The 12,759-nt window shown below is 34.8% G+C and overlaps 1 protein-coding gene and 1 pseudogene across 1 annotated transcript in view; one reads left to right on the forward strand and one right to left on the reverse strand.

The window, feature by feature from the left end:
* Nucleotides 1–12,759, reverse strand: part of Galntl6 (polypeptide N-acetylgalactosaminyltransferase like 6) — a 1,167,009-nt gene that overhangs the window by 747,062 nt on the left and 407,188 nt on the right. Inside the window, exon 2 of the mRNA XM_052162508.1 lies at nt 6,997–7,105. Within this exon, the coding sequence (XP_052018468.1) occupies nt 6,997–7,105 (109 nt within the window). The remainder of the gene's footprint in view (nt 1–6,996; nt 7,106–12,759) is intronic.
* LOC127669085 (uncharacterized) lies at nt 8,244–8,402 on the forward strand (annotated as a pseudogene).

The raw sequence follows: 12,759 nt of genomic DNA on the forward strand, positions 1-12,759 counted from the left end.
TCTGGCCAACACTGAAGTGAAGTGATGAGGAAACTTCAGACAGTGCAACATTAATGATATAAAGCATGTTAAATTACTAACTCTTAAATTTCCTTTGAATGTATATTCTTTCAATATTTTACTGTGGAAATTAGTAGGAATGAGTATCACCCTTTAGCAGCTGGGACCCAAGCTAATGGTCACTTAAGGGAACATAACATGCATTTTCCTGAAGAGAGATATGGCAAGTGTATTGTACCATGTTTTCACACTAGTGTTTTACTGTGGAGACACTGACAGTAAAAAGGCAATTCAAATAAGTCAAGGTTATACTGTAGCTAGAGCCTTTGGATAAATATCTATATTTAATAGAATCATATGCTTAATTCACTAATCACACACATATGATATATATGTATATATAGCATGAATATATAAATGCTATAAGAAATATAAATGTAGAAAAGCTATAGAGCATTAATGATTGTTTCTAAAATGATAACATGGTAATGGGATGTTATTTTGATTTGAAAACTAATGACCTAGTAACAATAATGAATCAGTTTATGTACTATGGATAAAACAGATTCAGGAGGCATAAAAACCCTTGAGAATTTCCACATATTGGAGAAGAACATGAGAGTAACAGACTATATACTACTCAACATATGAGGTCATAGATGAATCAATTGTAGAGCATATTAGAGCTGATAGTTTAGGACATGCACTAGCCAGCCTTTTCAGCAGTTTAAATCGAGAAATAAAATCATCAGATTATCTCAGAAATATCCATTTAGATTCTGCTTGAGGAATTTTGAAACAGGAGACCAGTTTGAAGGATACTTAAATAATTAAGGCAAGAATTTCATGGATTAGATCAGAATGGCCACAATATTAGGGATGTAAAAGCCCACCAACGAACCATACCTCATGTCCAAGAGCATGTAGCTCATATTTGGAAATCATTTTATATGCTTGACCCCTTACATGATGTAGGTTGCCATGTAAACTTGTCACTATTTTAATGTCAGTACTGGGGATCTAACCCACAGCCTTGCGCATGCTAGGTCATTGTACTGCCTCTGAGTTCCAGCTGATCTCTAAAAGTGTTTGTTGAGTCAATGGGATATTTTAAAAGGCAGAATGAATAAGACAGAATGAAGGCTGCTGGTATTCAAACATATAAGTATCATTGCCTACAACAGTAAGACGTAGTAAAATATTAAATGTAATTTTATTGGACTACTGAGTATTAGAGTGGAATTTATGGATTGATTATGCATATATAAGTGAATAACCTTTTCCAAAGAAATAAGATCAAACATAGGGTGGAAAGAAGCTTTTAAAATGTGATTCCCTCATGTCAAAATCCCTATTGGCCTGGAAAATGGATTCGCAGATATGTGTTTGGATCTCAGCATCCAGTTAACAGGCCAGGTTTCATCTATATGCCTCTATCAACAGTTCTAACACCTACAAGGTCTCCCAACCCCTCTTCTTGACTTTGGATGAATACATAGGCCAGTACATGTATGTGTGTGTGTGCATGCATGCCCATGTACACACACTAACACACACACACACACACACCAATACACATAAATAAAATTAAAACACATGTCTTAGCTAACTAGGTCACAAGATCATGAGAAGGGTATAATATTTATTTAATCATGTTAGTAATTGTGGCAAAGCACATGCACAACGGAATTATATTGATAGGGAAGTGATAGTGTCGATATCATACAAAGTCAAGAGTAGCCATTGTTACTAGCTGTTCAGCATTACACTGATGTATAAGCCTGTGTCTTGACAAGACAAAAAGACAAAAGAACTAAAGCCATAAGGTCAAGAAAAGATGAAAGTTTTAAATTGTCATAACACACAAGAATTATGAATGTTAACATTAAATTAACTCTAAATGATAGGAGTAGGCAATTATGATATTCAGAATTTTCCAAATCTCAATTTTTGTTAGAGAGTGAGACCCCCCCCCACCAGGAGAACCCAGCTCATAGAATCGACTAAACAGGACTCCTAAGGACTCACAAAGACTGAACTATGATCACAGAGCCTGCATGGCTCTGCCATAGGTCATCTGCCTGCATGATGTTGTTTAGCTTGGGATTTTGTTGGAAACCACAGTGGGACTTGTGTCTCTGATGCTATACTCATGGTCCACTCTTTCTCCTGCTGGGTTGCCTCAATCAGCATTTGTATGAGTCTTATTACATCTTACTTATGCCATGTTCAGTTGATATTCCTGGCAGGCCTGCTCTTTTCTGAAAGAAAACCAAGGATCAGAGGATGTGGGGAGATGGAATGTGTGAGGAGAACAGGCAGGAGTGAAGGGAAGAGAGGCTGCCACTAGCATGTATTGGATGATAGAATAATAATACAAAAAAAAAAACCAGAAAACAAAAATCATAAACATGTCTTATACCAGGTATAATGTTAATGAAACTTTTAAAATATGTAAAGAATCTAAATAATGTTGGTCTTCTTAGATTAACACTTAAAAACCAGAGAATTGACTTACAAAATTCCCTGAATTATAATAAATCATCTTGATACAACCTGCAGCAGATAGTTTGACAAATCCTAATTATGTTCTAATTTATTAGTGCATTTATAGTCTAATTTTTAAAACTATGCATACATTCTCTTCATGTCTAGCAGAAATAATAAAAATAAAAGAATAGAGACATATCATTGAAAAACATAAACAAAAAATCACTCCTTATCAGCTTAATCATAAGTCAATAATTACCATTAAGGTACTACATATGAGGTGCTCTATTATTATGACATGGATTTTCCTTTCATAAATGGGATTAAGAACTCCAAAGGGAGTACACAAATATAGAGATTTAATTTATACTAGTGAACCCACAGATAAATGGAAGAAAACTATTCCACTCAAGACTGCTGAAACTTGCCTTTACAGTCAGCTAAAATATAAATAAGTGCTAAATTCTTACATTCTAACATAAGAAAATGAATATTTGGATTTAGGTTCTAAATGTACGGGGTAAAATTCTCATGTTTTTACAAGATGGTACAGAACATCAACATTGGCATGAACCATACTTAAGAAATGGCTGTAGTTGTTTATACTTCTAAGCACAGTACTTGGATATGAGCAGAAAAATCAAACCAGGGCTACACAGTGAGACCCTATCTCAATAAAGAAGAGAACAGGAAAGAGGGAAGCAAAGATGGAGGAAAGAAAGGTGGAAGAGAGGAAGAAGGGAGAAAGAGAGAAAGTGAGGAAGTGAGGGAGTAGGGAAAGATGGGTGGGGAGAGAGAGAGAGAGAGAGAGAGAGAGAGAGAGAGAGAGAGAAGAGAGAGAGAGAGAGAAAGAGAGAGAGAGAGAGAGAGAGAGAGAGAGAGAGAGAGAGAGAGAGAGAGAGAGATTGACCAAGTTATACTGTTGTGGGAATTATTAAAATATGATTCTGCCAATTCTTCGATCACGCTCATCGGAAGACATTCTCATGCTCCTGCTGTCACTGCCATCTCTCTGGAGCTAACGCCCACAGCATCTGGCTCGCTTGTCCCATGGGCCACCGCTTCCCTCTCTGTCACAATCCCCTGTAACCAGTGGTCCCACACTCCTGTAACCAAAGAGAACTGCCAACCTTGCGGTTGCAGAACACAATACCATAACCTGGTAGAATCAAAACTCTTAAGGCGAAATTAACCAATCATGGGTATGTATCAATAATATAACAAGTTATAAGATGCCAATACAACAATTTCAGAGCCAACTGATAATGGTAAAAGCTTCATGCCAATATTTCTAACCTTGGGAAGCCAGATCTACTTGTGGCTGGAAAATGCCAATCAGGTACAAGTCAGCATTCCTTCTAATCTACCCTGAAATGCTCCTCTCTCATGGACTCTTAGCTCCACCTCTCTTTTCCCTATCCAATCACAGGCCTCCTGCTTCTCTAACGGGATTGGATAGGGAAAATCCTGCAACATTATAAGATTTCACAGACTACATATGAAAGAGGTAATAAAAAGTTTGCAAAATATGAGATGATAGAATTTTCACTACATATATTTAGCAAAATACATCATCTTTGAGAAGCCCTGTATTTATAGGAAATAGAAAGATAAAAATTGAATTGGAAATTAATAAGAATTTTTTTCTTCAAAAAGAAAAAACAGCTTATAAGCATAAAAGATTGCTCTTGAAAATGGCTATATGAAAATTACAAGTGATTATATATAAATCCCATTGCAATTAATTGAGGAAATATTCATACAGGATAAAGCGCTTAAAATGAATTGCATCAATGGGACTCAATCCATTATTGACCAAAATGAAACTGCAATTGGAATTTAGAGAAGAGTTTGGTACATCTTATGAAATAGCTTCCTTAAAGATACAAATGCATTATCTGATATTTTCCAATAAAATGCTGTGTTTAGCCCAGGATCACACATAAAAATCTTTATAGAAGGATTATACATGACAATTGAAATATAGAAAACATCTAAATAACCACAAACAGAATTTTATAGAAAACTAAGCAACATAAATATGAATCAATTGGTTTTGCAAACTGACAATAATTAAATCTGAAAATAATTGAGAATGGAAAATAAAAGTAATTAGGCATAATTATAATTTAAATATATTTCAAACACAAGCAAAAAGAATCAGAATTTATTTAAGAGTAGTTATAGAAATTCTAATACATACAGAGAAATATAAGAGAGTAAACATAAAATTTAAATAGTTGAGGGACAATGGCATATTAGGACTGGATTTGACACATACAGATGTTTATTTAATTTTGAGAATCTATTCATGTGTGTCTGAAAGTCTTTAAATGCCTTATTTAAGATCTGTCAATTCTCCAACAAGCCATTAAAAAGCTTAAACATTAGTCATTTAAAACAATCACAACTAATTCATTTTGGAAAGTACTAAATTACCAGGTTCTTTGAATAGCCCTTAATCCACATAGAGACAAATCACAAAATGTAATATGAAGCAGAAATAAAGGGCAAGTCATTGATTTTGCATCCAAAATTTGTTTGCCCAAACTGAAGGAATGGCCGTTCATGTTAAAGTAACTAACATGGTTTAGTAGCTACAGTTGGGATTCCAGAATTATGTCTCAACAGTTAAGAATGCTTGCTTCTCTTCCAGAAAACCTGAATTTAGTAACCTTAGTACCACCACTGTCAGGCAACTACTCACAGATGTCTGTAGCTACAGTTCCAGGTGTTTTGATGCCCTCTTCTTTCCTCAGTGGGCACTGTACTCATGTGTGCATATACTCATATCCAAATGTACTTATAAATAAGAATGAAACAAAACTTTAGCATAGTTACAGTTATTATAAGCTGATGCCCAGATAATTGGTCAATTACTTTACTTATCGATTTATGAATTATTTAATTATAATGAAATTTCTGCAAAGTAGACTATCAGAAATATAAATTGATTTGCTAAGTAATTCATAAATGTAAAAGCTACAATATTAACTTAAGTGTGTCTTTGTTCCATAAACCTGTCATTACTCCATGTTCAAATATTATTTTAGTGTCAGGAATTGGGATAGGTATGTAGAGAAGAATTGGATCTATCTAGATCTATATAGTCTTAAATAATTGATATTTTTATATTAATAGATTCATAAAGACCCAATGTTTTTATAAATTTTGGCTAATATCAACCAAAATTGTTCTGAGATTCAGCACTGTACTTATTGGTAAACATACATTCAATATTTTGTGATAATTTTGTTATTATAATCTTACAGTTTCAGTTGACAAGGTTAAGTAAACATTTTAAGAAGCCTTGTGAGTGCTGAAGCATAAAGAACAGATGGCAGATCAATACAGGTGGACTATGCTCACACAAACAAGAGATAAGAGGATTAGCCAGAGAAGCTGGTGGTGAGGAAAACAGCTCTGTGATTTCTCATTGGCTCCTGGTCAAGGTGGAATGATGATATCTCAAAGAGGTCAGTTCTCCTAAGACAGGAATCATCTTTGGGACACTTTAGTGAAAGTGAAATGAAATAGAGAGGTGGGTTATTCTTGATAAAAAGAGAAAGACTGAGAATAGAGTAAAAAGAGCTATAATTAGATCAGCTCTACCTGACACAGAAGAGTCCTGTACAATGTCAGAACAAAGTACCACTCTCCCTGCAATTATCCCGAGGGGATGAGTTTGCACAAGGTTGACCTGGATGACCTCATACCTCATAATGGGTAGTCATAGCTATGCTTCTGATGGAGTGCCTTACTACTGTTCAAATATCTTTCCAAATAGTAATTATGTTATCCTATTTCTGTGACACTCACTGAGAAACAGCAAAGTTAGCTGTGTGAGAGAGGTGGGCCTCCTACATGTACCATCTCTTTGCTGAGGATTTCTACTGATACACTATTTTGAATTTTTAATTGCAGAATTCCATTAAATTTCAATCTTTCTCCAAGAACATTCCTGTAATTTCTTTCTTCTAGATATATCCCCAGCCTAGAACTTTACATAAATTTAAACCTACTTGATCCTATTCAACTCTTAGTCCAAGTATTACTAACTTCAGTTTCTCAGATGCAGTAATTTATGAAATTGCCACACAACCAATTAAAATTCCAAAAACTTGTGGCCTGACTGAGTTGCTTAGTACTGAAATTTAGATATAATTCATCCCAGTGTGTGAATCTGGCTCATGTTTACTAGTTCATGTCTTACTGATAAATCCCAACATGACTGACAGAATTATTTTTAAAAGAACTTGGAAATCAAAGATAACACAGTCGTGCACATTTGCCACGACCTCTTCTGTAGCCAAGGAATGGCCGTTCATTATTTGTTTTGTCTGTTTCATTTGAATTAATTTGTTTCTGTCCAAGGTTGATCACCAATGTTCCCATAAGACAGACATCTGTAGTGCATGCGAAAGAAAAAAATGACATGAGAACTTAGCAGGGACAAACAAAACACTGAAGTAACAGCACCACTCTGTCTGATGCTGAAGTCCCTACCTGAGCGCAAAGCATCTCTCTGAATGCTCTCATAGTCATGCCAGTCTTTTCTTCTCAGACCATCTGTCCAGGAATAGAATTGCCCATCTCCTAGGCCCAGTGGAAATGTCTGTGGAGAAGGAAAGTATTCAAGCATAAAAAAGGAAGAATTTTTTTCTGCATGGATGGTAAGCACAGTGGGACCCATAACAAGCAATGCCAGAAGATTTGTTAATTAAATGGCTTTTCTGAACATTTTGAGATGAAAACCAATGCTACTGACCTAAAAACTCGCACTCCAAAACCTTTTTTTTTTAACGTTTAAATCAGAGCATGCCCCTCCCACAACACCTGCCATAAAACATTTTATTTAATCTAGAGATGTTGTTGACTATAGCCTACCTCTCTGGTTGTCTTCATTTGCTTAATGGCTAGATATTGATCTACTGAATTAACTCTGTATGTGATTGATAAAGTTTCATGTATATTGCTCAAGTATATTTAGATGTTCTTTAATAATAGTAATGACTGTTCAAAGAGTGCTCACTATGAGACAAGTACTATATTAAATGCTTTAGAAGAGAACTTTTAAGTCCTTATAACAACATTGGGTGAAAAAAAAAATCCCCATGGTCCTGGAAATTAGACTAGAGCCAAGAGAATTATGTCAAATTTCAAAGCATTGTTTCCAAGCCAAGGTTTGAACTCACTCTTTGAAGTCTGATATTGTGGCCTTATTTAACCCCAAAGTGTTGCATTCCATTTGATATCTATTAAAGGACGATTCATGTTCACACTGAAAGTTCAGATGGGTAACCCACCCTCACTGAACTCAGGACCCACATTTATGTGACCCCTCTAATCCAATGTGTTGGGATGTCAACTTGTACATTTCCCTTGCTTATATTGTTAGTATCACCCGGTATCATGAATTATGCTCAAGAACTGGAATAATACCCAAAGATTACATTGAAAGAAATTTATTTCCACAATCGTGGTAATCTCACAAAAATAAGTGATATACTACATAAAGAAGAAAACTGCATAAGGTAGAAAAATTCAGTTTGTTGAAAGATTAATAGATTCAATTACTTGCACCCTTTTTGTAAGCATTTTCAAGGCAAATGGACTATCTTATCTCTTAGTCTTAAATATCATTTCTATTATCCTTATTTATTTACCATTAATTTATATTTATAGCTTACAAAGTAGAACAGAGAGTTTTCAAAGTATAGAAATCAAATATAATGTTTAAAAAGAACGAGAAAATCGCTTCTTGGCCTTTTGGCTAAGATCAAGTGTAAAAATAACAAGAAAGATTAACTCAAACTATTTTTCCTACTTAATTAACAAAATAACTGAGTTTAGATTTTTGTTGGTTTTGTTTTGGTTCTTGTTATTATAGCAACAAACAGGGGAAAAGATACTTAAGAATGATAACTGATTATACATATTTAGAAGAATAGAGATATATTTTACAAGGAAGAAGAAAAGATGAAATATATAAAAAACAAAAGAACAATAAAATAGAGGCAGATGGTTCGTTTGTGTGTATGCATGTGTATGTTCTGTTTGTGTGTGTGTGTGTGTGTGTGTGTGTGTGTATGTTGGAAGGCTGATAACATTTAAAACTACACTAACATACTAGCAAATAAGGAACTGAATTTAAAGTGTACATCTTGCTATTTGTGTCAGCAGTGTATTTATAAATACTGTGCAATAACAAAACTACATTGCTAGAGACAATGCTCTTTTTAAATACAGCTTGTGGATGCATACATTATTCTACATTATTTTATTCTCTTTTCTATATTTTATAGAAAATATTGTTTTCTATTATTCTATTATATATTATAATATAGTTTACTTGACACTTGAAAAATATTGGAAATGTGAAAAGCAGACTCCCCTGCATTGCTTAGCATGCTCCATTTCTTTCATTACAATATGCTTAAGGTAGACAACAGCAAAATTGTAATAGTTTCCATTGTACTCTTAGTTGAGATGTATTGAATAAAAACTTGATGTTTACTCTCTCCACAAAAGCAAAGAGAGTAATGAGACCTATATAAAAAGGGAACAAATAATTGGATTGCCATGCACTTCTCACAAAAATTAAAATCTCACAAGGCATTCTATGAATTTTAGGACAAATATTTTAATAGTACTTAAGAATAAGAGATATCAGGTTTTTTTTTTCCTGAGAGCAAGATTTAAAGCGATTAAGATATCTTTTATATGGACAGTTGAATGGAATTTCCCTCTCTGGTTGTAGCAAGATGACCATTGCCAAAATACTGAATCAAATTCTTGCCAACCGAATCCAAGAACACATCAAAACGATCATTCACCATAATCAAGTAGGCTTCAACTTAGGGATGCAGGGATGGTTCAATATATGGAAATCCATCAATGAAATCCACTATATAAACAAACTCAAAGAAAAAAACCACATGGTCATTTTATTGGATGCTGAAAAAACATTTGACAAAATTCAGCATCCTTTCATGCTTAAAGTCTTGGAAAGAACAGGAATTCAAGGCCCATACCTAAATATAGTAAAAGCAATATACAGCAAGCCAGTAGCCAACATCAAACTAAATGAAGAGAAACTTGAAGCAATCCCACTAAAATCAGGGACTAGACAAGGCTGCCCTCTTTCTCCATACCTTTTCAATATAGTTCTTGAAGTCCTAGCTAGAGCAATTAGACAACATAAGGAGGTCAAAGGGATGCAAATTGGAAAGGAAGAAGTCAAAGTATCACTATTTGCAGATGATACGATAGTATACTTAAGTGACCCAAAAAACTCCACCAGAGAACTCATACACCTAATAAATAACTTCAGCAAAGTGGCAGATTATAAAATCAACACAAGCAAATCAGTAGCCTTCCTATACTCAAAAGATAAGCAGGCTGAGAAAGAAATTAGGGAAATGACACCCTTCACAATAGCCACAAACAATATAAAGTACCTTGGTGTGACTCTGACCAAACAAGTGAAAGATGTGTATGACAAGAACTTCAAGTCTCTGAAGAAGGAAGTGGAAGAAGACCTCAGGAAATGGAAAACTCTGCCATGCTCATGAATTGGCAGTATTAATATAGTTAAAAATAGAGATCTTGCCAAAAGCAATATACAGATTCAACACTATATCCATCAAAATCCCAACTCAGTTCTTCATAGAGTTAGAAAGAGCAATTCTCAAATTCATTTGGAATAACAAAAAACCCAGGATAGCTAAAACTATTCTCAACCACAAAAGAAATTCTGGGGGTATCAATATCTCAGATCTCAAGGAATACTACAAAGCAATAGTGTTAAAAACTGCATGGTACTGGTACAATGTCAGGCAAGTGAATCAATGGAATAGGATTGAAAAAAAAGATAGCCTTTTCAACAAATGGTGCTGGTTCAACTGAAGTTCAGCATGCAGAAGAATGGGAATTGATCCATCTTTATCTTCTTGTACTAAGCTCAACTCCAAGTGGATCAAGGACCTCCACATAAAACCAGACACACTGAAACTAATAGAAAAGAAACTGGGAAAGACCCTTGAGGACATGGGCATGGAGGAAAAGTTCTTGAACAGAACACCAATAGCTTATACTCTAAGATCAAGAATTGACAAATAGGACCTCATAAAATTACAAAGCTTCTGTAAGGTAAAGGACACCATCAGAAAGACAAATAGGCAACCAACAAATTGGAAAAAGATCTTCACCAACCCTACATCTGACAGAGGGCTAATATCCAGTATATACAAAGAACTCAAGAAGTTAGACCCTAGAAAACCAAATAACTCTATTAAAAATGGGGTACAGACTAAAACAAAGAATTTTCACCTGAAGAACTTCTGATCGTCGAGAAGCACCTTAAAAAATATTCAACATCATTCATTAGTCATTAGAGAAATGCAAACCAAAACAATCCTCAGATTTCACCTCACACAGGTCAGAATGGCCAAGATCAAAAACTCAGGAGACAGCAGGTGTTGGTGAGGATGTGAAGAAAGAGGAACACTCCTCCACTGCTGGTGGAGTTGCAAATTGGTACAACCATTCTGGAAATCTTTCTGGCGGTTCCTCAGAAAACTGGGCTTGTCACTCCCGGAGGACCCTACTATACCACTCGTGGGCATATACCCAAAGGATTCCCCAGCATGTAATAAGGACACATGCTCCACTGTGTTCATAGCAGCCCTATTTATAATCGCTAGAAACTGGAAAGAACCCAGGTATCCCTCAACAGAAGAGTGGATGCAAAAAAATGTGGTATATTTACTCAATGGAGTACTATTCAGCCATTAGAAACAATGAATTCATGAAATTCTTAGACAAATGGATAGAGCTGGAGAACATCATACTAAGTGAGGTAACCCAGTCTCAAAAGATCAATCATGGTATGCACTCACTAATAAGTGGATATTAACCTAGAAAATTGGAATACCCAAAACATAATCGACACATCAAATGATGTCCAAGAAGAATGGAGGAGTGGCCCCTGGTTATGGAAAGACTCAGTGTAGCAGTATAGGGCGATAACAGAACAGGGAAGTGGGAAGGGATGGATGGGGAAACAGGGGAAGGGAAGGGGCCTTATGGGACTTTCAGGGAGTGGGAGGTCAGGAAAGGGGAAATCATTTGAAATGTAAATAAAAAATATATTGAATAAAAAATAAAAAAACTAAAAAACAAACAAAAAAACAATAAAAAATTAAAAAAAGATGACCATTGCCCACTATTCACCAGCCACAAAGGATGAGTTTTAATGACATGATTTTTTTCCTTGCAGGATGTCTTGATTTATTGATAAATTAGATTCTGTGTCACTCTAGTTAAAACAGATCACCACGCTACCTAGCCTTTCTCACTACACTTCCACAATGCTGCCAGGTCAATGTGAACATCCCAGCTATATATCTATGCAGAGATCGATTTCTGTCTGAGGCATTAGAAATGCAATGAATTGATGGAGCATGTCATGGGAGATCACCCCACAAGCAAGACTTATAAGCACAATGCTTGATGTCACTACTTACTTTATTTAGTTTGTTAGTATGCGTACGGAGACAAGTATTGCCAGTCTTCTGAGAAAAAAAAATGGTAACATAATTTGAAAGTCAAAAGGCATTGCAAACTTGAGAACAGCAAAAGCAATATAAAGTACAAAGTTAAAAATTAATTTCCTTGAAGCTTTACAAAAAATAGTTCCTTAGAAACAGAAATATCAGAAAGAATATTTCTATACTAGGAAAGGACTTTAGAAAAGTCATAACATATAAGAAAAAATAATTATGAAAGAGTTTAAGAAATGAAGATCAAAGCATTTTAGACAAGCAGAAAGCAGATCCAAACTGTTTAAATAAAAAGATACATCAGTAAAGGAACATAGATTCTCCTTTCTTCATCATACATGGAAAATGGAAATTGTTTCCAAAAAGGACTTCTCTGTGAAAATAAAATCTAAACCTAAACCAAATAGACAAAAATTATCTTTTTTGTTCTTTTCTAAACATATATTGGAAGGACTTAGACTGTTTAACAAAGTTTGAGATAAATTATTAATGTGTATATAAAAACAACTACAGATGGAAATGTTAATTAATGGCTGAATTCCCAGCACTGGGGAGGCTAAGGTAGGATCATCATAAACTTAAAATGATCCAGTCTACTTATGGTGAAACAGTAGCCTCCAACGATTTTCCAGTAAAAAAGGAAAAGGAGAAAACAGGTCAGGCAGAAAGCTCACTGGGTAACATGATAGTCATAGAATTTTAAGGA

This window comes from Apodemus sylvaticus, chromosome 18 (assembly GCF_947179515.1).
Source record: "Apodemus sylvaticus chromosome 18, mApoSyl1.1, whole genome shotgun sequence".
NCBI classification, from domain to species: domain Eukaryota; kingdom Metazoa; phylum Chordata; class Mammalia; order Rodentia; family Muridae; genus Apodemus; species Apodemus sylvaticus.